Source organism: Ursus americanus, chromosome 16 (assembly GCF_024610735.1).
Source record: "Ursus americanus isolate L20-20 chromosome 16, mUrsAme1.1.p, whole genome shotgun sequence".
NCBI classification, from domain to species: domain Eukaryota; kingdom Metazoa; phylum Chordata; class Mammalia; order Carnivora; family Ursidae; genus Ursus; species Ursus americanus.
Window position 1 is genome coordinate 58,755,421 of NC_142142.1, and position 26,057 is coordinate 58,781,477.

Here is a 26,057-nt window from a genome sequence, read left to right on the forward strand (position 1 = left end):
TTATTTCCAAAGTAGCTACATATATGAACCATATATGAATCCAATCTCCCCACATCCTCACCAACACTTGTTACTGTCTTCTCAATTTTAGCCATTCCAGTGGGTGTGAGTGGTGTATCAGTGTGTTTAAGCTATTGATCTTAATTATTTTAAAGTCCTTAATGCTAACTCCAGCACGGGGATCATCTGAGAGTCTGTTTCTAAAAAGGTTTTTCTCTTAATTGATCCTAAGTATCTCTGCCTTCACAAGCCTGGGAATGTCATACTGAATACTGGGCACTAATACAAAAGCATCACAGAGGCACCCGATGATGTCATCTTCCAGTAAGAGTGGGTTCACACTCTGTTCTGCTATGGAAGAGGCTAATCACTGTGCTCCAATCAGGGACTGGGCTGCCGTTTTGTTAAGAAACAGTCTACCTCTGGTAGAATCAGCCATTTTTCACAGAGCCCTAATTTCTTTCAGCAGATGATAATATTTAGCGGACTAGATCTGTCCTAGTTGTGTTCACTGCTTTTGGGGTGTCACTGCTGCTAGGCCCTCTCCGTGGACAAACGTAGAGATACACATACTCATTTACAACTACAGTGTCTGGCCTAGTTTCCTTGTGGATGTATTCCTCATCCTAATGAGGCTCTAACGTAAGTCCGACAACTCAGAATGAACACACCTGACCACAACTAAAACAAGGTTACGTAAGAAATCTGAAGAGGCTGAACTTGGGATCAACATCAGCCCATCAAGAAAACCCCAAGCCCAGATGGTTTTACTTATGAATTCTATCAAAAACATAAGGAAGAAGTAATACCAATTACATGAATTCTTTCAGAACATACAAAAAGAGGAAATAACTCTCAATCCTTCTTACAAAGCCAGCATAATCCTCATAACAGAAAATGACAGACATGACAAAAATGAAAATTATACAGGATACAAAGACCAGAAAAGAAAGAGGTAAAATCCTTCATGAATATAGATGAAAAAAAAAATATCTAACCAACATTATTAGTGAACTGAATGCATGACTATATAAAAAGAATAATATACATCATAACCAAGTAGAGTTTATCCTAGCAATTCAACCTTGGTTAATTGTTTTTTTAAAAAACCAATGCATTCACCACATCAGAAGAATATGGAGGAAAAACCTATGCTCATTTCAACACAGAAAAAGCATTTAATAAAAGTCAATACCCATTCATTATCAAAACTTTTAACAAGCTAGGAATAAAAAGCAATCTAATTAAGGGCATATATGAAAAACCCTCAGCTAACTCTGTACTTAGTGATAAAATACTGAAGGTTCCCCCCAAGCTTGACAAAAAGGACAGGGATGCCCACTCTAACTACTTCTATTCAACACTTCCTTATGACCCTTACCAGTGTAGCAAGGCAAGAAAAAGAAACAAGTAGTATAAAGATCAAATAAAACTGTCTGTAGTCACAGACTACATGATTATTTACATAGAAAACTCTTAAGAAATCTATATAACAACTACTAGAACTAACAGCTTTGACAAGGTAACAGGATATAAAATCAATATACAAAAATCAACTGTATTTCTATATACTAACAAAATACTAGAACATCAAAAGTGTTCATGGAAAAAAAAGAACAAAATTAAACTACTCTACTGACTATAGAACTGTATTAATTAGGACTATGCAGTAACAGCCAAAGGACACCCAAATAAATCAATGGAATAAAACAGAGAGCCCAGAAATACACACATAGTTTTAAGTCACTTGGTTTTTGACAAAAGGTACCGAAGCAATGCAGTGGGGATGGAAAGCATTTCCAGCAAATGGTGATGAAACCACTTGCTACCCATATGGAAAAGAAAAAAAATCATTAAATTTAATCCCCTACTTACATTATAAATAATCATTAATTTAAGATGGATGTTAGAACTAAATGTGAAAGCTAAAATTATAAAGCTTCTAGAAGAAACAAAAAAGATTATCTTTATGTCATAGGGGTAGAAACAGACAAAGGTTTTCTAGACAAAACATAAAAAAGCAAAAACCATAAAAGAAAAGCATGTATCTCTCAAAGAATCTACATACAGAATATCTAAGAATGTCTACAGCTCCCTAATACAAAGGAATAATGCAATGGAAAAAAAAAAGTGGAAAAAATGGAACAGATACTTTATAAAGTAAAATATAAGAAGGCCAAATAGTACAAGAAAAAGTGCTCAACAGCAACAGTCATAAGGGAAATGGAATTATAACCATAATGAGATAATCACTACGCACATCCAGAATGACTAAAGTTAAAATGACAACACTAAATGTTGGTGAAAATGAGGATCAACTGGTACTCCCTTATTTTACTGGTAGAGGGTAAAGCGGTACAAACACTTGGGAAAACAAACCACTGATTTGTAAAAACATGGGTGAATCTCAGAAACACTATGCTGCGCTGAAAGAAACTTGACAAAGTACATATTGTATGATTCCATTTATATAAAGTCCTAGATCAGGCAAAAGTAATCTATGTTGAAATAACCAGAACAACGGCTGCCTCGGGAAGGAAGCAGGGGGAGCGCTGACGGAATGGGCATGAGGTAATTCTCAAGGATGATGAACACATGGTACATCTTAAAAGGGGTGTAGGCGCATTTGCCAAATCTCACAAAATTATACACTTAGGACTTATGCATATGTCAGCGTGTAAATTTTACCTGAAAACATAAACCAACACTAAAGTCAATTAATGACTGCGTGCTGAAGTGTTCAGGAAATAAAAGTTACTGGTGCCTGAAACAACTTTCTTTTTTTAAGATTTTCTTTATTTACTTGAGCAAGAGGGGGAGAGAGCCCACAAGTGTGCACAAGAGCACGTGGGGGGGGGCACAGAGGGAGAGGGAGAAGCAGACTCCCCCACTGAACAAGGGGCCCGGCATAGGGGTCCACCCCACGATCCTGAGATCATGACCTCAGCCGAAGGCAGATGCTTAACTGACAGCTACCCAGGCGTCCCCTGAAACGTCTTTTGAAATCCATTTAAAAAGCTGACTGATGGATGGGTAAAAAGATACATATTTGATAAAGCAACAGAGTGACAAAAATTTGAAAATTTTAAAAAATGCTAGGAGCAGGGGTGAATAAGGAAGTCTTTTCCAGACTTCCATATGAAAAGGTTCTGAAGACACAACGTTTACGTATTTCATACATTTCACAATGTATAAAGAAAACAAGACAAATGCCTCTTAAACTATGCCAGGTACTATAACACTGTATGACCCAGGTATCTTCCACTGTAATATCATTCAACTTATACAGCTAAAAAAGACAAAATGAAAACGATTAAAATAAAGAATTCTAAACAATTACTTTTCGTTCTTAAGAAAGCTACTTTTCAAGTATTTTAGCATTATATATAAATTTTGTTTAAAACAGCAATTCTAGGTGCTCAGTCGGTTGCAGCCGACTCTCGGTTTCAGCTCAGATCATGATCTCAGGGCTGTGGGACTGAGCCCCTGACCAGTTCTGCACTCAGTGGCGAGTCAGCTTGGGATTCTCTCTCCCTCTGCCCCTCCCTCCTCCATGTGCTCTGTAAAATAAATCATAAATAAATAAACAGCAGTTCTTGGGGCACCTGGGTGGTTCAGTCAGCTGAGTGGCTCTTGATTTCAGCTCAGATCATGATCTCAGGGTCGTGGGCTCCAGCTCCATGCTGGGACTCCCTCTTCAGTGGGGAGTCTGCTTGAGATTCTCTCTCCCTCTGCCACTCCCCCCCATTCAAGTGCATGAACGCACGTGCTCTCTCTCTCTCTCCAATAAATAAATCTTCAAAAAAAAATTTTTTAAAGATTTTATTTACTTATTTGTCAGAGAGAGAGAGAGAGTGTGTACAAGCAGGGGAGTGGCAGGCAGAGGGAGAAGCAGACTCCCCACTGAGCAGAGAGCCCAATGTCGGACTCCATCCTGGGACTCCGGGATCATGACCTGAGCCGAAGGCAGATGTTTCACTGACTGAGCCACCCAGGTGCCCCTAAAATAGCAATTCTTAGTTAGAAATTGTATCAAAACATTTTTCCAATTAACCTTCAGTGCTTAGTACTACTCTAAAGGTACCAAAACTAGCTCAGGTTTATTAATTTTTAAATTTATTAATTAATCCATTTTAATTCATTGTTTTGATTTGTTCAATGGCAATATATTTACATTAAAACTGACTTCCCTCTTTTATTATGGTGAACCGAGTTATATTCTATGCTTTTATAAGTAATACAGTAACTTTAGTGACTAATAAGGAGGAAAAAACAATCACGTAGAGATTCTAAAGGATTAAGAACAGTTTTCTACCTAAAAAATAAGATCAACATTTCTGGGTCACAAAAGGAGATAATATGAAATTAAAATTTGAGACAGTTTTTAATATTCAAAGGTAGCAAAAAATCATAAAAGTAAAAAAAAACAACAGCAACAAAAATCAAACCTAATAGATTTAGGGAGATAGGGCACTATGCACACCCAATAATGTATAAAACACTCTAAAAAAGTTAAGAATTTTAAACGTCAGTTTTAAAAACTTACCCTTTCTGCTTCAAAGGTAATTCAAGTTTAAATATGGTAGCATCATTAACAACTGCTTTGTACGCCTGCAAAGAATTTACAATGAAATGAACAGTATTTTTAATATTTAAAATACAGTTTGATATTTTAAAGGTGTCTGTGGCCTCTATTAAACACCCATGTGGCAATGTCAAGCTTAGTGTGTAAGGGAGAGAACAGACCTGATATAATAAATTTGGGAGCTTTATATACCCCTGAGGCAGGGTATAAGGGAAGTTCGAGAAGTGTACTTTGAGGTGGGTCTTACAGGATGGATGAATAGGAATTCAATATTTTAAAAAATTCTTGAAAAAAGGAGGAGAGAGAAATTTCCTAACTAGATTCTACTTCATAAGCATACCCAATTCTTACAAAAACATGTAACAAACCAAATATAATAAAAATGGTTGTCCTCCACAGATAAAAAATCAAAGTTGCTACGTTTTTAGTTTATAATTTAGTAGCATAGTGGTGCAAGTTTCTTTTTAAAGAACATCATGACAATACTGTTAATATACAAGAATATATACCTTATCTCTTGCAGTAAGAAATCGCGGATCATCTTGAAAAGCTTCTTTGACGAGTTTACTAAATCTATTAAATAATGTAAGTAACTGCTCAACGTATTTCTCAGAGTCCTAAAAATAAAATGTTTTATACTCAATTGAGTTTTTAAAAAAAAAAAAAATACAAAAAATGAGAAAATATAAACGAAATTTTAATAAAACACTGTAGCTCTAAAATTTGGGAAATTCTCTGAAAAATTTTTTTCTTGATATTAAAAGGCATTCCAACACTACTGTTTTGTCATCAATTACGATTTTAAATACCCAACCCTGACGCACATCTATCACCACCACAGAGGAAACTTACAGTAGTAATAGTTTCAGCAGCTGCCACCATATCTGCCAGGCCAGCACTAATGATATGTTCCTCCAAGTCTTTCAACATTGGCTCTATCCCATTGGGAACTTTGTCCATCAATGAAAACATTAAATGTAATTCTGAAACAACAGAACACACTCATGTAAGCATCTCATCCATCAAAATAAATTTTCTCTTTGATTTGTATCTTGGATCTAGAATGCCTAGGATAGTAAAAGTCTGGAGAAATATTAGTTGGAAATTGAGAACCTTACCAGTATTCTTTGGATATAATTAGGAGTTGTTATAATAAGTACTATAACTTACTGATCCACTTTCTCTGACAAAAATTATTTTTAAAAGAAACTCTAATTAAAAGTGATCACACACCACAAAACTTAACTCCTCTTAAAAGGTGAGTCATTTGACCTTCAACTCAACAGAATATTTTTATTTATTTTCCAATTTTTTAATTTAAATTCACTTAATTAGCATATAATGTATTATTTGTTTCAGGGGTACAGGTCAGTGATTCATTAGTTGCATATAACACCGAGTGCTCATTACATCACATGCCCTCCTTCATGTCCATCACCCACTTATCACCCACCCCCCAGCAACCTTCAGTTTGTTTCCTAAGATTAAGAGTCTCTTATGGTTTGTTTCCCTCTTTGGTTTCATCTTTTTTTTTTTTTTTTAATATTTTTCTGGTTTCATTTTATTTCATTTTTTCCTCTCGTCCCCTATGATCCTCTGCCTTGTTTCTTAAATTCCAAATATCAATGAGACCATATGATAATGGATTTTTTATTCTAAGTAGTACAAAAGTTTACACAGAAGTGTAGTATATTTCATAAAGTAGACACAATATTAAATACATTGGTGCCACATCAAGTGGCAAAAAAAAAAAATCACATCATCAGACTATTCAAAGTGATTATAAAAGTGTATCAGAGATAATATAAAACTGTATTCATAGGGAATTTTTCAGTTTATAAAAGCACTTTCTCGTTACACCATTTAACTGACCTTCACAAAAATCTTGCTGCATAGAACTGGTTCCCACTACAAAAATACTTTTGAAGGGAGCCCAACATGGATCAGAAATAACTCTGTTTAGCCTGGCACACAAAAATTCAAGTATTTCATTTATGCCAATGAGCTTTTTACTACAAAACTACAAGTGTATGACCCTAAATGAACCGAAGTACATACTTTAAATGCAACTAGAGATTAAATAGGACTTTGTAATTATACACAATGAAACCTGGAGAGGAATACATCAAAAGGTTAAAAGTTGTTATCTCCATGTAGTAGAAATATAGGTAACTTTTACCACATTGGCTGTAATATACTCACAACCTCCCAAAATCTATCTTTATTAAGAAAACGTGTCAGTAATAAATAAGTACACTTGCAGATATCTTAAACTGTTACATATTTTAGGGGAGAGGGATGAAGATCATTAACGTGGACTGTTGTATTACTTTCTAAAAATATTCGCCAAGAAGTTCCACACAAAAGTCAAATACCTACTTCTAGTCTCTCCCAGATGTTTATCATTTAAATTAGTCTTTAAAAGCAGAGCCGTACATCTGAGAACAAACTGAAATCCACCCCCATTCTCTACACACAAGTATTGATACCAAAGGGTGGAATGTTTAAAATGTAAATTTATAACCGTCTTTACAGTACTGCTGTTAAACATTTTATCATTTTCCTTAAGCACAGTTTACTGTAACAAATATACCTACGTAGGAAAGGATGATCTAACAGCAGCTTATTAAAAGTAATCTGCTCAAAGGTACCCTCTTAAAAGATTATGAGAACTTTATGTGATGTTTTACCTACTTTCAGTTTCATTTCGCTTGATCATGCCTTGGCACTCTGCTAAGATAGTCTCTTTAAAGGATGTCACCAGGGCATTTACACAGCATTCCATGAGCTGAAACATATCAAAAATTGGTCAAGGCTATTAGAAACACAAACCTACTCCACCCCACTTTGCTTTTTTAGCTCCATAAAACCATACTGTTCAACAACAGCAGAACGTTAAGCATCATGAAAGCAGATCTTACTCACCTTTACTGCAGGAGCACTGAAGGTGGATGGATACTCTACGACTAGTTTACCAAGGCATATTCACCCCAAGAAAAAGGCTACAGAACTTGTGTTCTCTTTAGAAATTTTAATAGAAGTCCCCAAGGAGGGGAGGAAAAAAACTGAAAAATATTCAAAACAAAATGAAAAAAATAAACTTTGATGAATTCTTATCTGGAGAGAATATGTGTTAAAATTAGATTCTAAAATTCTAAATACAGTCATTCCACAAGCCATCCCTGGACGGCTACCATGTGCAGGCAGCAGGGAAGTGGTGAGGAGACAGAGACGACTGAGATACGAGCCCTGCTTTGGAGGAGGAGCCCTGTCTCCTGAAGCGCAGGGAAGACAGCAACAGAAACTAACATATACAACCCAGTTAAGCGGCAACATACACACACACACACACACTCATGCCCAACAAACAGAAAAGCAGGCAGAGGAACTAGACACTTCTGGGGTAGTTAAAAAGGTCTCATCTACAGGATGAAATCTAAATTGGATCTTGAAAAATAATTACAAGTCCAAAATGGATTGAGTATTCAAGCAATAAGAAGAAACTGAATATGGTAGGGAAGAGACAGAGAGTGGAAGAGAAAACTAAAAAGGTAGGCTGGAGCCAGATTATATAAGAAAATATATATTTGGGATTTTTATTCTATAGATAGGGTAGGGAACAAAGAATCAAAGGTTTTAAACAGAAGATAAATGGAACAAATGTCTACTCCCCTAAGAGCAGACTGGTCAACAAGGCGGCTGAAATATTCCAGGTAACATGGCCAGGGTCTGGTGTCCTAGGCCGTCCTCAACAGAATCTACCCACCCCATCACTGCTCCCTCACGTCACAGAATTCCTCATTCTTCTTGCAGGCATCAAGTAAAATGAATAGGTTATGAGTACTGGAGCACAGTACACTAAGGCTGATATGTATCTTCTGAAATAAAGATCATCTGTTCTAAGGAAGGGAATTATGTGTGTCTTAAAAGTTCTTTGTTAAAAATTCTCCTTGGAATTGACATAATGTTGATAATAACTGAAGCTAAATTTAGATAATGGGGATTCATTATACTATTCTGCCTCCTTTTTAAATGTTAAAAAATTTCTGTAATAAAAAGTTTTTTTCAAGTCCCTTTTTTTGAGAATTATGCTAACAACTTTAAAACCCAAGGACGCCGATTTCCTAAGAGAAACAATACACACAAAAAGTGCTTGAGAAATTCCTGCCTTGCCAAGGTGGGACGGTGTGTCCGAGTCCTGAGTTGTCTCCTCCGGCACCAGCGCTGGACCACGCACGGCTGAGCACTCCTGCCGCAGTGGCAAGGCCAGACTGACAACACGTGAACCTAACTACACAGAACCCAGGGGGAAGAGAGAGCACGTGCAGTTGGAATGAGCCCCGAGCCTTGTCCCTGCATCCCCAGTTTCTATTTCACTGAGAAGTCAAAGCTGTGTGACTGGATAGTAGTTCAACTTCTGCAAATTCCAAAAATCCAGCGTGTGTTTCAAACTGTTGTTCTGAAGTGTGTTAATGGCTGTAACCAGCTTTCTTTAACACAAAATAGAAAAAAGCAGAGGGCATAATACATAACAAGAGTGAATATTATTTCGTAGAACTTTCATTTCAGGTATGTGCAAGTGAGCAGACCGTATACTAAACCACAAAATAATGTCTTTCTTATTGTGGGTTACAATGAGGATTAAAAGGAGAGGACAAGGCAACTGAAGAAACTCAACAGAATCTAGTTGAGTCTTCGATGACAGGAGCTAGGGAGTCTGCTGCGGCGGTTTCTGGTTTGAGAGGGTTAACTATCACAATACGAGGGATCTTTAATGAGCACTTAGTCTGCACCAAGCACTGTGCTGAATGCTTTACGTGCATTATCTTATCTTACGTGCTTTACGTGCACATGACCACCTTAAGCAGATATTTCACACAGAAGGAAACAAGCTGAGAGAGGCTAAGTAACGTGCAAGTGTTACACACACAGTTCACCAGGTCTTGTTATATGAGGCCTGGTGGGTGACTCCAAAGTCTACAACTTCTGTTACTACATTAACAGAAAAAGTATACACTTAGCAATGGCTACATGCCGAGATCTGAGTTAGGCGCTATAAGGAATAGAGAAGTATAAAACATGGTTTATACCTTCAATAATCTTACAGTCCAACTGGGGACACGTAAGTACACATCTAAAAATCTGTGTATAATTCCCATATAACAGAGGTACACTAAAAGAAGTTCAACTTGCTAATAAAGCAAAGATGTGGAAATAAATGCATCATTATTATACTATAAACTTCACAAGGACAGAGACTGTGTTTGTCCATAGCTGTGTATTTATGGCCCCAGCCACAGCTGGTGTCTGAGAAATAACACAACAGTCTATAATTTGCTACTGAATCTAGCGGTAGAAACAATAGGTATAGTGGAAATTCAAGCTAAGAGGAAACTGATGAAGTCTACAGAATTTGCAGGGACTTTATCACAAGATGGACTATAAGGGTTCTGAAGGATTTAAACAGGCAAAGGAAAAGTAGAAAGTAAAACATTAGGAAAACAAGTAAAAAAAATTCTTAAAAATGAATCCAAGAAAAAAAAATGAACAGAAAGAAGTTTAAGAATGAGGAACTACTTACTGGAGCAGAATGACTCTTGCAGGAAAAGTATTAAGTTAGAAAAATAGGTGAGGGCCGAATAATGAAGAGTCTTAAACATCAAATATAAGAAATAATGATACTATGGTTTCTGAATAAAGAATGAAAGTGATGTTTATGAAAGATTAGCCCGAACTCACAAAAGAAGAAATATAAATGGTTCATAATAAGAATAAAGATATCTAGCCTCAATAGTTTTTAAGTGCACACAAATTTTTTTTAATCTACAATACTAGGAGATTGTCACAATTAATAGACTAACAAAAAACCCAGATTAACAAAAATAAACAGGCACATTGTTGATGGGAGTAAGAATTACTGTATTTCTGAAGATCAGTTTGGTATTATGTAGCAATTGGTCAAAGGTGCATATCCTTGGCTTCAGCAATTTCACTTCCAGTAAATTCCATTCCAAGAGAATGCCCCATGTGTACTTAAAAGTGTTAAAGAGCTAAAGGCATATAAAGATGTCCCAGGTAGTAATATTCATAAGGAATAAGCTACAATAATAACAATAATAAAAATGCCCATCATTAGAGAACAGGTTGGGTATATTCACTAAATATATATGATAAAATACAGGCATCGAAAATAATGTTACAATACACTTCTGTGTTATACAGGGTAAAATATGCATGATATCATAAATTTCTTGGAAATGATCAAAGGAAGGAAGGGAAGGGAAGGGAAAAGAGAAAAGAAAAGGAAGGAAAACAGGCAAGGAGCAAGCAAACGGAACGAAATGATGACCACGGCTGAAACCAGAGGCTGGCTGTGACGGTTAGGGTTCGTTGTACTACTTTCTCCACTTTTGTAAATATTTGAAAACTGTCATAACCAGGCTTTTTTTTTAATAAAGAGATTGATTATGGTCTAAATCCTTGTGAGATGAAAAATCCTTCAGAGAACTATTTCACGTGGGCAAAGAGAGGAAAGGGAGACTGCGTGGTGCTTTCCCCTTGTTGCAAATGAGTCTTGTCTTAACGACAGGGTTGGTTCCATGAGGTCAGAAATCATGTTACTCCTCTTTCATGTTTCTTTCCCATCATTTACCAAAATACTACATAGAGAGTCGACCCTAAATATATACTTGTTATTTGAAAAATACATCTCGAAGGGAAAGGGTAGTGATAAACCATCTCTCTCACCTTGTATTCCCTTTCTGTCTCCTTTTGCTAGCTTCGGTGAAGAAAAAAACTTTTTGCCACATGCCATCAAATCCTGTATTTTGCCTGAGATGAGCACAACTTCTAAATCCATAGAAATCTCTCCCCAGAGGTCTGCAAGGTGAAACACTTTAACTATCAATGTGCTTGATGTTTTACCTTCCTCTATAGCAAAACTCTTCAAAGATGATGCCTGCCATAAAACACAGCAGGCACTCAGTATTTGTTGAATGAATGGATGTAAAGGTCAAGGTCTGTGAAGATGAAAGGTGGGACAGATAGGCTAATTGATGGAGTAGAGTCTTCTTTTACTGGTATTCAATTTGCACAATTAATCCTACTTCACTGAAATTTATTACAAAGCAACAAGAATGGCTCTAATTTTCGTTATTCAAATCTGTACAAGTAATAATTTGCTTTAACTCAACTATAAAATAGGAGATGAACTAAAAATTATCCTAGGTTCTTCACTTTAAGACTTTATCATTGTAAGGTCTTTAACCATATAAGGATATCTGTAACGTATTCAGTAACTAATTTATTCTACGCATGGTAGGTTATTCTCAAAATTAATTTCCCTCGCCTTTTCTAGCTTGGTTAAGATTTCTTTATTTTACCATTATAACTAGTGGTATTTGTTTTATTTCTAAACTGTTTACACAGTAACTATACACAGCAATGAAAATTCAGACTTACTCACCTTGACTTTTTCAAAATCGCCCTTAATATACTAAGATACTAAAGGTTAATAAATACTTTAATGTTAATAATCTATGACTTGTGACCTGGTTGCTAATTCAATGTTCTGTATAAACAGTACGACAGTTCCTATCTGTCTTCGAATCAGCAACTTTCTCCAAACCTGAGCTTTAACAGTAAAATCCACCATGCCAGGCAGTGTTTTACTAAACTCTGACAATACATGTGGGTGTTACTCTGTTTTGCAGTTAAGGAAACAGATTACAAAGGCTGAATAACTTGCCAAAGAGCACACTGCTGGTAACATGACAACAAAGGAACTCAAATCCTCCTCTGATTCTTACATGTACGTCCCTAACGACTCTAACACACCACCTCCCTCGTCAGGGCCTTGGTCACAGGGAAGAGATGAAGACTTGCCACGGCCAATCCACGCTCTAGTCCATCACTCTGCTGTATAAACAATCCGTTTTATTCTAGTGTCACTCTGAAGATAGGAACCAGATCTATGTTACTAGGCACAACTCACAGGAGGCCCAGCATATTTTAAGTGCATAATAAATACAAACTGAATGCCCTCAGGGAATGCAGGTATGTAGGACAATCACCTAAAATACTAATAGCCATAGAAAAACTTTTGAAGTTGTTTTAGTTTAAGTTTTTTTCTCACTTTTTTCTTATTATTATGTTTCATCTTTTCCTGTCAATCATGTCTCTTCAGCAGACAGCTCAAAGCCTCTCCACTGCTGCTCACGTCCTACAGACACTGCTGCTCACGTCCTACAGAACCATTCAACGAGAATCAAGCTTATTGGAACTGTGTGCTTAACTGGTTCTGAGTGGGGCTACGTGGCTCTCCCATAAGCAAAACCGGAACCATGCGCCTCTAGGCTTCTAACCAACACTTGGCTGCTCGGATTCTTGGACTGACTTTTCAGGTTCTCCACTGAACTGTAAGCAGCTCAAGTTGCTGTAAGGGCTGTCCTTCGGACAAGTCAAATTCTACGATATTATACATACTTCAGACCCATACACATTGACAGTGAAGCATGCTCACACACGTGGGCAAAGACACACACAGAGCGCATTAGATCCAAGCTTGGGCCCTCAATTCGAGCTGGGTCAATTAGAGCTAGGATAATTAAAACCGTGGAGCCAGACTCTTATCTTCTTTCAGGTCACACAACGAAGGACAGCAATCATGGTCCCCACTTCAACAACAACAACCAAAAGACTAACAGCTGTCAAAGATAACAGAATTAAGAGTACAAAAATACACATGCAGAAAGTTCTTACAATGTTCCAAATTCCTAAATCCAGATATCCTTCATTTTAGTGTTAGCCCTGTACTTTCCACACTGGATTTTATATGAACTAACACATTTGCCTTTTTTTTTGTTTGAGATGGGTTCCTGCTTCTTGTCACCAAGAGTGCTGACTACATATGTGTAAGTGCAATACATATATCCAAAATTATGTACCGAACTTTGCATATCTTCTTCATACACCCCCAAAGTGCTTAGCATTATCCTTAGGAACTCAGGACCAAAAACTGCACTTAATTAGAAGCCCGGCTTCACCATGTCCCAGCTGTCTGAGGCCAACCTTCTGCAGTCTCTGACCTTCAGTTTCTTTACCTGTAAAGGATAAACAATGACAGCACCTACCTACAGGTTCTCCCTCCAAAATACATCCTGAATCTCTCCACTTATATATCTATCTCCACTGCCATCAACACCTCTCACCTCGATTATAGTTTGTAATCCAAATACCCTACTGCAACCTAAATGCTCTTTTGAAATACAAAAATAAGATCACATCAGCATCTCTGCTTAAAATCCTTCAACAGCTGCCCATTGCACTGAGCTCCTGCTCCCCACCCCTCCCCTCATCCACCACACTGTGGCCACACTAACCTTTCTCTGTTCCTAAAACATGCTGAACTCATTCCTGATTCACAGCCTTTACACTTGCTCCTCCTTCCACCTGGAAAGCTTTATCCCAGATCTTCACAAGGCTACACCCCTATCACTTAGGTCTCAGCTCTAATGTCACTCCCTGAAGACGACCTTCCCTGACCATATTCTGTAAGGCAAAGGTGACAGCAGGAGCATTACCAGAACCAGTTCGCTCTCTACGGCATTCATCTATTTTATAAAGAATCACTTACACTGGGACACCGAAGATTTGGTACATACTTCCCTGGGTGTTATTAAAAATATCACTGGCTGCTTGTACAAGATAAAGGATTGAGAGACAAACAAGAGCTGAGACAGGGCTGAATGAAAGGAAGAAGCAAAACTCCACTATTTACAGATAATAGTATATTTTATACAGAAAACCACAAGATGCCACCAAAAACCTGTCAAAATAAATTCAGTGAAGCTGCAGGACATAAAATCAATATACAAAAATCTGTTGCATTTCTTTACATGAATAACAAAGTATCACAAAGAGAAATTAAGAAAACAATCCCACTTACACTTGCATCAAGAAGAATGAAATACCTAGGAATAAACTCAACCAAGGAGGTGAAAGAACGGTACACTGAAAACTCTAAGACACAGATGAAACAAACAGAAGACACAAATAAATGGAAAGATATTCGGTGCTCACAGAATGGAAGAATAATAGCATCAAAATGTCCACACTACCAGAACCATACAAACTCAATGCAATCTCTATCAAAAGTCCAATGGCATTTTCCACAGAAAAAGAACCACCAGTCCTACAACTTGTAGAGAACCACAAAAGACCCAGAACGGTCCCAGCAATCTTAAGAAAGAACAACAAAGCTGGAGGCATCACCTTCCTGACGTCCAACTATGTTACAGAGCTCTGTCATCACCAAAACGGTGTGGTGCTGGCATCAGAACAGACACAGAGATCAGCGGGACAGAACACAGAGCCCAGAAACTAACCCACACGTATACAGGCAGCTAGTTCACAACCAAGGAGCCAAGAATATACAATGGGGAGGACAGTCTCTTCAATAAATGGCGCTGGGAAAACTGGACAGCCGCGTGCAAAAGAACAAAACCGCACCGCTATCCTGCACAATGTGCAAAAATTAACTCAAAATGGATTAAAGACTTGAACCTGAGACCTGAAACCATAGAACTCCTAGAAGAAAACACAGGCTTAGGTGAGTTCCTTAACATAGGCCTTGGTGATGATTTTTTTGAATGTGACACCAAAAGCAACAAAAGCAAAAATAAACAAGTGGACCACCTCAAACTACAGGACTGTGGCACAGCAAAGGAACCACGGACACAATGAAAAGACAACCTTGTAACGGGAGCAAATCACCGCACGTCACCGATCTGACGAGGAGCTAACACCCAAAACAGACAAAGAACTCCTACAACTCAATAGCAAAAAATAAACAATCCCACTGAAAAACGGGCAGAAGATCTACGCAGACGTTTTCCAAAGAAGACACACAGATGTGGCCAACAGACACACGAAAAGGTGCTCAACCTCACTCATCGCCAAGGAAATGCAAACCAAACCCACGTGAGCCATCGCCTCACACCTGTCAGAATGGCTCGTACGGAGAAGGAAGAAAGAACAAGTGTTGGCCAGGATGCCGTGAAGAGGGAAACCCTGCGCACTGCTGGTGGGACGTAAAATGCTGCAGCCGCTGTGGAAAACAGTATGGAGGTTACTCGAAAATTAAAAACAGAACTACCATATGACCAGCAATTCCACACCTGGGTATTTATGCAAAGAAAACAAAATACTAACTCAAAAAGACATATGTACTCTCAGGTACACTGCAGCATTATTTACAATAGCCAAGATATGGAAACAACCTAAGTGTCTACCAATGGATGAAAAGATAAAGATACTATGATACAAATACACAACGGAATATTATTTGGTCAATAAGAAGAATGAAGTCTTGTCATTTGCAATAACTTGGATGGACCTTGAGAACATTATGCTTGAGTGAAATAAGGCAAAAAACAACAAATACCATATGATCTCTCTCATATGTGGAATCATTCAAAAAAGAGAGAGAGAGAAATAAACCCCCCAAACTCATAGATACAGAGAAGAGATCGGTGGTTCCAAGAGGCAGGGGGCTAGGGGTGGGGAAAATGTATTTTGTTTTTAGCTTTAAAAAACTGAGTATGGGCGCCTGGGTAGCACAGTCGTTAAGCATCTGCCTTCAGCTCAGGGCGTGATCCCGGCGTTCCGGGATCAAGTCCCACATCGGGCTCCTCCGCTGGGAGCCTGCTTCTTCCTCTCCCACTCCCGGGCTGTGTTCCCTCTCTCGCTGGCTGTCTGTCACATAAATAAATAAAATCTTAAAAAACAAAACAAAACAAAAAAAACCTGAGTAAAAATTTTCAAAAAATCATTTTTATTTGTTGACTAGTCTGTTATCTGTCTTCCTCTATCTGAATGCTAACTCTGTAAGGGCAAGGACTTTTTGTTCATGGTGTACCCCTTTCTACCTACCTCACTACTAATAGAGACTAGATACATATTCACTGAGTGAATGAGTGCTCAATAAACATAGGTCAAATGGTTTAATGAAGAGAAATAAAACTAGAGGATTGTAGTCTCTAGCAACAGAATCCTATTCCCCATAAACCCAGGGCATATTCACCAGCAAACAAACAAATCTGTAGATTATCTATTTTGATCCATATCCCATGGCCCATCACACTGGAAGAAAAGTACTAGTTTGGAGCCAGGAGACAGAAGCTGTAACTCATCATTACTTATGTAATACTGAAGACGGTGATTTTTCATTACTTTTCACAAAGTGCTGTATAATAGGCTGATTATTATTTATACACACTGCCCTCCCCAAAATTCTAACTGAAAACTCCTCAGAAGTCCTTAAGCTCTTACAAGTATACAATCTTTCAAAAATTGGAGAGGACTCTCACAATTAGCTCTTCTCTGACTCTCTACTCAGATTACTCCAATAACCCAGTCTCAAATCTTTCGATCATCATACAGGCCATTAAAATGTCTTTTAGGGGCACCTGGCTGGCTCTGTCAGTAACCATGTGACTCTTGATCTCAGGGTCATGAGTTCAAGCCCCACATTGGGCGCTGAGCTTACTTAAAAATAAATAAATAAATTAAATGTCCTTTAATTATTTCCTCAAAATGCCTCTTACTTCCCTTCATTTATCATTATGTACCTAGTTGAACCCCTTTTACCACATTCATGACAACCAAAAGCAAGTCTCTTGCCTCTTTAGAGCAGCTTTGATCCCCTTTTCATAAACTTTCAAGGCTCTGCACCACCAAAGCACTGGTTCTCAAACCCTTCAGGCCCAACTCTCCCTTTTACAGCAAGTCTTACACTGAAATTTACCTATATGTTATTTCAAGAACATTGATACAATCTCTAATTATAACATACAGCAGAAATCAAAGGACAGTTCTTTATAATAAGTCAATATATATTTCAACCTGTAAAGTCGTGGCCACAACCAAACAAGAGATACAATGAAGCAGTCAGGCGCCTGCCCCTCTGCGTGGTGTCTCTGGGAAGGTGACAACTACGAATGCAGTGCAGCACAGACAGGCCGGCGACTCACACACCACAGGGAGCACCGCTACCGGCGACATAAGCGTCTGTAGTAAAAATAGGTTTAAATCCCAAACAGCAATAAAAATATTATCTTCCCCCAACTTACACAATAATATCAACACTAGAAAATAAGGTGTATTATTAATATCATGTAAAAATATTTTGGTTTATAAGTAAAACACAATTCAGATTTACACTCAGGCATAACAAGATTTTCCTTGACCCGTGTGGCCAGTGGGACCACTGACTCACTCCTTTTGGGATGTGACCTAATTTTGGTTTATGTGGGACACTCTCAGCACCGTGAGACATGTGGCATTCCTGACCTCATTCACTACAAATCAATCACTGTGGCAACCAAAAAAGCCTCCACAATCTGCACAACACTTTCTGGAGGTAGATGTTACCTGAAAACCCCTGGCCTAGAGAGTTCATCAAAATATATTAGCCTAGGGGCTCCTGGGTGGCACAGCGGTTGGGCGTCTGCCTTCGGCTCAGGGAATGATCCCGGCGTTGTGGGATCGAGCCCCGCATCAGGCTCCTCCGCTATGGGCCTGCTTCTTCCTCTCCCGCTCCCCCTGCTTGTGTTCCCTCTCTCGCTGGCTGTCTCTACCTCTGTCAAATAAATAAATAAAAATCTTTAAAAACTATATATATATATAGTTTTATATATATATAGTTTATATATATATATTTATATATAAAAGCTATATATATATATATATATATATATATATATATATATATATAAGCCTAGTTCAAACATACTAATCTAGAATTCAAACGTTCTCCAAAACAAGACTAAAATCCACCCTCCACTTTTCCTAACTTCCAAAACTTTCCAACACACAGGCCAGGCATCAGAAAAGAATTAAAAATTAGAACATAAAAAAGTGCTCCCCACTTTTTTCCCACCTTTTGCTTACTGGCATCTTCATGTTGTGATATTTAAACAACTCACAGCATGACTAACTTCCCACTGATTCTGCTGTATTAATGACAAGCAATTTCAAGTAAAAGTTGAATTAGGATAAATCTATAAAAGGATTCTAAAGATATTATTCTCGTTACATACTAAATTTAACATCTAAACATTTTACATATAAGAAACTTAGAGGAGGGGCACCTAAGTGGCTCAGTCGGTTAGGCATCCGACTCTTGATTTCAGCTCTGGTCATGATCTCAGGGTTGTGAGATCGAGCCCCGCATCGGGCTCTGCGCTCAGTGTGGAGCCTGTTTAAGATTTTCTCTCCCTGGGGCGCCTGGGTGGCACAGCGGTTAAGCGTCTGCCTTCGGCTCAGGGCATGATCCCGGCGTTATGGGATCAAGACCCACATCAGGCTCTTCCGCTATGAGCCTGCTTCTTCCTCTCCCACTCCCCCTGCTTGTGTTCCCTCTCTCGCTGGCTGTCTCTATCTCTGTCGAATAAATAAATAAAATCTTAAAAAAAAAAAAAAGATTCTCTCTCCCTCTGCCCCTCCCCTGCTGCAGCGCTTTCTCTCTAAAAAACAAAAACAAAAACAAAAACAAAAAAAACTATGAGGGGAAAATCTTGGGAGTAACTTTTATTGGCTATATAGGATATGTCAAAATCCCTTTGGGGCACACGTTTATCCATTAATAAATGGGACATTGTGTTCATTCCTAAAATGGAAGAATGGCTTAACGTGAGGAACTCTGTTGATGTGATTTACTGAATTAGTCCAATGGAGGAAAATGCCATGTAGTGAACTCTACCGATGCTTCCCATATTGAAAAGGCATTCTTCATAATATGTTTTTGTTTTTATTTTTGTATTTTATTTTGATTTTAGCATTACAGGAAAGTTGCAAAAACAGCACAGAGTCCCCATACATCCACCACCTCATTTCCCCTAATGGTAATGTCTTACACAACTACAACGCAACTACTAAAACCAGGAAAATAGTAAACTACTACTACTAACTACGGATCTTACTAGAAATTCACCAGTTTTTCCACTAACGTCTCTTTCCTACCCCAGGATCTTACCTACAAGCCCACACTGCATTTAGTTGTTGCTTAGATCTCCTACTCTCCCCCAGTCTGTGGCAGTTCCTTGGTCTGTCTCTCTCTTTTTTACTCTTTTGGTCTGTTATGATCTTGACACTTTTAAAGAATACCTGTCAGTTATTGTGTAGATTGTCGTCCAATTTGAGACTGTTCAATCTTTTCTCATTAGAATAAGGTTATCCATTTTTGATGAGAACACCACAGGAATGAGGTTGTCTTCTCAGTGCATCACATCAAGAGGTTCACCATGTCAGTATGTCCCTCCAACTGGTGATGTTAACCTTACTCACTTGATTAAGATAGTGTCTTTGGGGGGCATCTGGGTGGCTCAGCCGTTAAGCGTCTGCCTTTGGCTCAGGTCATGATCCCAGCGTTCTGGGACTGAGCCCTGCACCGGGCTCCCTGCTCAGCGGGAAGCCTGCTTCTCCCTCTCACACTCCCCCCACTGTGTTCCCTCTCTCGCTGGCTCTCTCTCTGCATCAAATAAATAAAATCTTAAAAAAAAAAAAAAAAAGATAGTGTCTTTTGGGTTTCTGCATTGTAAAGTTACTATTTTTCCCTTAGAACATATCCTGGGGAATATACTTTGAAGCTGTTAATGTACTCCATTTTACCTCACAGTTTTGGTTATTAACTTTAATATCCATTCTCGGAGCTTGTCTACAACAATTATTACTGTGATATTTGCCTAATAGGGACTGTCAAAACCCTCCATGTTTATAAGGTGGAACTCTTCTATAAGAATGAGTCTGAGTATTTTCCAAATGTCTGATAGCCAGTATTAGGTATATATTTGTGTCATCTGTCTGTATCTTTTCTCAACATTTTTCTACCGGGTTCTTACCCATTTTTGTTCCTCAATTTTTAAAAGTTCTTTATATAGCAGGGCTAATAGGCCTTTCTCTGTGATATATGTTGCAAATATTCTTTCCCAGATTGTCAGTTCTCTTTTGACTTTGTTTATGGTTTTCACAATTTTATTTTTTTTAAGATTTAAAATTTATTTATTTGACAGAGAGACAGCCAGCAAGAGAAAGAACACAGCAGGGGGAGTGGGAGAGGAAGAAGCAGGCTCCCAGCAGAGGAGCCCGATGTGGGGCTTGATCCCAGGACCCTGAGATCATGCCCTGAGCCGAAGGCAGACGCTTAACGACTGAGCCACCCAGGCACCCCCACAATTTAAAAAATGTAGTCAAATTCATCAATCTTTCCTTTTATTGGCTCTGAATTCTGAGTCATGTTAAAAAGCTTTCCCCTAAACCAAAGTTAAAAGAGGAATTATTCTTGTACCTATATGATTTCATGTTTAGCATTTCAATCCCTGACCTATTTGGTGTTTATTCTTCTGAATGCTGTAATATACAAACTCATCTTTTTCCAAATGGCTACTGCGTTGTCCCATCACCATCTTCTAAGTCTATCTTTATCCCCAATGATTTGAGATCCAACCTTTGTCCCATAAAATTCTGGACTGTCTACTCCATCCCACTGGTCCCCTATCCATTCATGCACAATTACCACACTATTTTATGAAGGATGTCTTAATGTCTGGTAGGGCTTTCTACTCATAGTTTTTCTTTTCCAGTGTTTTCCTGGCTATTCCTACATGTTTATTTTTCCACACAAACTTTCACATCAACTTGTCTTTTTTTTTTTTTAAGATTTTGTTTAGTTATTTGACAGAGAGAGACAGCCAGCAAGAGAGGGAACACAAACAGGGGGAGTGGGAGAGGAAGAAGCAGGCTCCCAGCAGAGGAGCCTGATGCGGGGCTCGATCCCAGAACGCTGGGATCACGCCCTGAGCCGAAGGCAGACACTTAACGACTGAGCCACCCAGGCCCCCCACACATCAACTTGTCTTAACTTCATTAAATAGTTGTTAGTATTTGCCTTGGCATTACAGTGAATTTATAAATTCATTTAGGGAAGAACTGACATCTTTATAATTCTAAGTCACAGAATTTAAGAACAAGGGATGTCTTTCCATTTTTTTGAGTTTACTTCTGTGTTTTTTGAATGTTTAAAAAGTTTTCCTCTTACAGGTCTCATATATTTCTTGTTAAATTTATTCCCAAGTGTTTAATTTTCTTTGTTAATACCATAAGTGATGTTTTCCTTAATATTATATCCTGTTTATTATTTGTGTATAAGAAGACTATTGGTTTTTGCATGTTAATTTAATATCCTACTACCTTACTGAATTGCTTTATTGTTTGAGTTAGTTTTATCGTTGATTGTCTGGAGTTTTCCAAATATACTATCATATCATCTCCAAACTGAGAGTTTTACTTCTGCTCACCCGTTCTCATACCTCCAACTGATTTCTCCAGTCTAACTGCAGAGGCTAATACCTCTTATACAATGTTAAAAAGCAGCAGAAATAGTGGGCATCCTCGCCTTGTTCAAGATCTTAGTGGAAATGACTCGTTTCTCCATTAAGTAAGATACTGGCTTTGGGACTAAAGTATATACATTTTTAATAATACTCTTCATAAAAGAAGAATAAATGAATAGTTTCTTAACGTAACAAAATGCATACATCATGCCAAAATGCAACACCACACTTAATGATGAAAATGTGGAAGCACTCCCATCAAAGACTGAAGAAGCAAGGATCCCCCATATTTAACATTTTTCCCAAATTAACTACTAATAGATTGAGTCTTTTGAAGGAAATAGGAGATATTAATATTAGGCAAAAGCATCATTATTTGCAAATGATGTTATCAGCTGCTTGGAATATCCAAGATAACAAAACTCTGATAACAATGAAAGAATCCAGGGAGCTGCTAAGTACTATAGTAACATTACTTGAGATGTTCATCTGACATTTAGGAGGCCTGGCCTCACAACTGGGTACTACCTAGGTAAGATTTTCTCTACTATACACAATACAGGTCGAAAAACTTGTTTCTCTGCATATATAAAAAAAAACTAGTCAGGTTGAAAAAATTGATATTGATTTATACTAACTAAATACAAAGAAGGTAATTGATCAATGACAATAATTTGCTAATTTACAGAGAAAAACATAAATGCCAAAAACATACATACTTTAATCTTAAATTCTGGTGTGCACTACAGTATAGCCCCATATGAAGTGACTGTTAACAGTAAAATATCTTTTCCCTATACTGTAATTGTCCTCCATTAATAAGAATAGTCTAACAGGTAAGTACATACCATTGCATGTTCTGATGGCTGATAATTCTTCCCAGAGAATTTAGGGCAGTAAGTCTGTTCTGAATAGTCTGTAGTGTAGAAAGGGACTTGTTTCTTACTAGCAATTCAAATAATGCTCTTTATATTTTATTTATATCAGGACTTGGTGATTTTTTGGTTTACTGTTCCTTCCATCACAACATACTTCATTTTAATATATATCATTTCTCTTTGAAAACAGAAACTATAAATTAACAAATATATAATAAATGTTACGTACACAGTATAAGGGCCTTAGCTCAGTGAGGTGTATAAACAACAATACATCTTCATTAAATCTGAAATTCCCAATGTTAAAATTAATCCTGCAGTTTTGGTACTTATTTCTCCTCTGCACCAAATATTGCTGTACAAACTGCATATTAATCTACGTCATTAAAAGTTAAGAGAGTGATAACCTTTGAAGAAAAAGATGGTTAGACTAATTTGGAGAGGGCATGATGGATGATTTCAGAATTGCTGGTAATTATTGTCACGGTGATTTTATAGGTATGTTCACTTTGTGATAATGCATACCTGAGATTTCTGTGCACTTTTCTGTATATACCTTATTACTTGAGTCAAGAGTTCATTTTTAAAAATAAGCAGAAAATCAAAACAAAAGAAAAACAAACCACACAAAAGACCTCCCACATCCCAAATAAAGTACAGTTTCTTTGGAAGCACGCTGTATTACACTTAGGGTCTCTCTGTTGAAAACTGTAATGAAAAAACTTATCTTTGAACCCTAAAGTCCTTTAGCTTGATGAGATGCTCACGCTATTTGGTAACTGTGAAAAAGTAAATTCACACCTTCTATTTTAACTTTTTTCCGTGTGCGTGTGCGCGTGCGCTTTGAAGTAGAAGGGGAGGGGCGCCTGGGTAGCTCAGTTGGTTAAGTTTCTGCCTTCAGATGGGGTCATGATCCCACGGTTCTGGCATCAAGCCCCACACTGGGTTCTCCACTCAGCGGCGAGTCTGCTCCTCCCTCTCCCTCTGTGATCTCTCTTGCTTTCACTCTCTCTCAAATAATAAATAAAAATCTTAAAAAATAAAAATACATGAAGTAGAAAGGGAGGCTTACTTGCTCTATACCAACTATCATGTGCAGCTGACTATCTACCATTGTCATCATCTTTTTCTTGCTTTCTCTTATCTTAGACATCTACAGTTGAACTCCTTAGGCTTCATATAAATATGATACAACTAAGCTGTATAAACTAGAGGAGAAAAACAACAATTCTATCTCACGGAACTGCAACATCCCAGCCAGATGCTACGGGCACATCCATCAACTCGAACCCCTCACACTGACTCCTATTTCTGACGCAGGACTGAGACTTACTTTTCCCCCCAACCTCTCGTAGCAGTGAATTCCCCCAGGCCAGAGCCTTGGGAACACTACAGACTCCGCTCCCTTTAACCTTTAGCCCCATCCATATGACACCATGTTCCACTTCTAGGAAGTCTTTTTCTCTCTACTCGCTCAGCTACGTCCCCGTTGCTATCATCTACGTGGTACTCCTAAACCCCTGCATGAATTATTGCAAAACCTCCTACCTTCTCCTCTTCTCTCTTTCCCATTCCAACTCCTCTTTCATACCGTTACCAGATTAATCTCCTCGGGGGATAACTCTGAGCATGGCACACTTGCTTAAAAAACATTCAACAGCCTTCCCTGCATTCTGGATGAAGTCCAAGCCTGGCTTTAAATTTCTACAGAAAATTTCTATAAACAACCATGAAATTAGCCCTCTTTTCTGGCCAATATGAAAGTTATTTAACCACTAAAAGAGGAAATACACTGTATATCATGTAAAGCAAGACAAACAGAAAACAAAACAAAACAAGAAGCCAAGAGGGGAAAAAATCCAACTCAACCTGTTTTCTGAACAAGGCATAAACATGACTATCATTCAAGACGGAAGAGCTGAAGAAAAGTCAGAAGCAAATAAAGAAAGAAAGAAAGAAATCCATCCATAGCTGGAAAATGTTTGGTCACAGGCAAACAGGAATATTGCCCCCTTGAATGTAAATCTAAATCCAGTTCCTAGGCTCCAAAGACTGAAGGGAATTGGAGGAAGTACCACTGCCATATGTGAGCAATTTCTAAGACTCTCGCGAACGTGACTGCTGTTTTCCTTACTATAGCACATTTAGGTCATTCTCTCTAAGAAAACGCTCAGGACAGATATTGTAACATGGCTACTATCTCTGATCAGTTTTGTTTGTTTTTTGAGGAACTTACAGTATAAAGAAAAACAAAATAACAATATAAAGACTGATGTTCCCTGATCAAGTAATATTTCATCTCATGACAAGTTTGAAAACATCTTCCCATAACAAGAATAAATATCCCCTAGAAGTAATGATTTGATCAGTACTCACTAATTCAGTGTTCACAGTCACTTTACGGAACAAAATCACTGTGAATAACAAGAATCAACTGTATCTCTAGGGAGCATATTTTACTTGCAACATGAAAATCACTAAAACGGTTAACTACAGATGCACATAAAACATAATATAAGGAGACTGTTAAAAATTAAGTACATTAAACGTAACGAAGTCAGAGCAGGGATGGCAAATAGATCTCATCTTGCACATCAGCGCACAAGAACAAGGACTGAGTCCTGAGTAAGGGGCCTTCTGCAGCTGTGCTCGGGCACCGGGACAAGGGTACTAAACGCATTAGTCATGCTGGTCAGAGACGTGAGAAGGATGAGTAAGAATACTCGCATCACATATTTGCCATCCCTGGGCAACTACTTGAAATAATCTCAAAGAATACACGATCACACAGTTACTTACTGCTTCAACAGAGTTACATTCCCGTCTTGTTTCTAAGTAACGTAGTGCTCGTTTTTCTTCTTCTTTTAATTTAGCATCTGCCTGCCCAGAAGCAAAATAGCAATCATTTTTAAGAATATCAAGAGAACAGCTCAAATGATCACACAGACTCAGTTCTGACTTACATATTTCATATAATTCTGTACACCATTTTGTTGTAAATACGAGGGTGCCTGTGTTCTATAAAATCTCTCTGTTGAATCCAAGTATGCCTTCTCAAAATTGTCCCTATAAATTTGAAGCTTATCCTCGGGATTAGAACAAAGGTTAACTGAAAAACAGAAAATAAAATTTTACTCTAATTACACTTTAAACCAGTATTTTGAGTACAAAAAATGAAATAAATAGTGAGGAGTCATTATGTGC

General features: G+C 37.9%; 1 protein-coding gene and 1 non-coding gene across 3 annotated transcripts in view; both read right to left on the bottom strand.

The window, feature by feature from the left end:
• CUL5 (cullin 5) overlaps positions 1-26,057 on the bottom strand; it is an 87,791-nt gene that overhangs the window by 15,931 nt on the left and 45,803 nt on the right. For both annotated transcript variants that reach the window (XM_045797708.2, XM_087868472.1), the window contains 6 exons: positions 25,817-25,962; positions 25,653-25,733; positions 7,280-7,373; positions 5,438-5,568; positions 5,095-5,202; positions 4,547-4,611 (listed from right to left, as the gene is read on the bottom strand). In XM_045797708.2, the coding sequence (XP_045653664.1) occupies positions 4,547-4,611; positions 5,095-5,202; positions 5,438-5,568; positions 7,280-7,373; positions 25,653-25,733; positions 25,817-25,962 (625 nt within the window). The remainder of the gene's footprint in view (positions 1-4,546; positions 4,612-5,094; positions 5,203-5,437; positions 5,569-7,279; positions 7,374-25,652; positions 25,734-25,816; positions 25,963-26,057) is intronic.
• Positions 4,523-4,597, bottom strand: LOC148108825 (small nucleolar RNA SNORD36). The gene has a single exon (XR_015727047.1). It is a non-coding gene; the product is annotated as a small nucleolar RNA SNORD36 (small nucleolar RNA).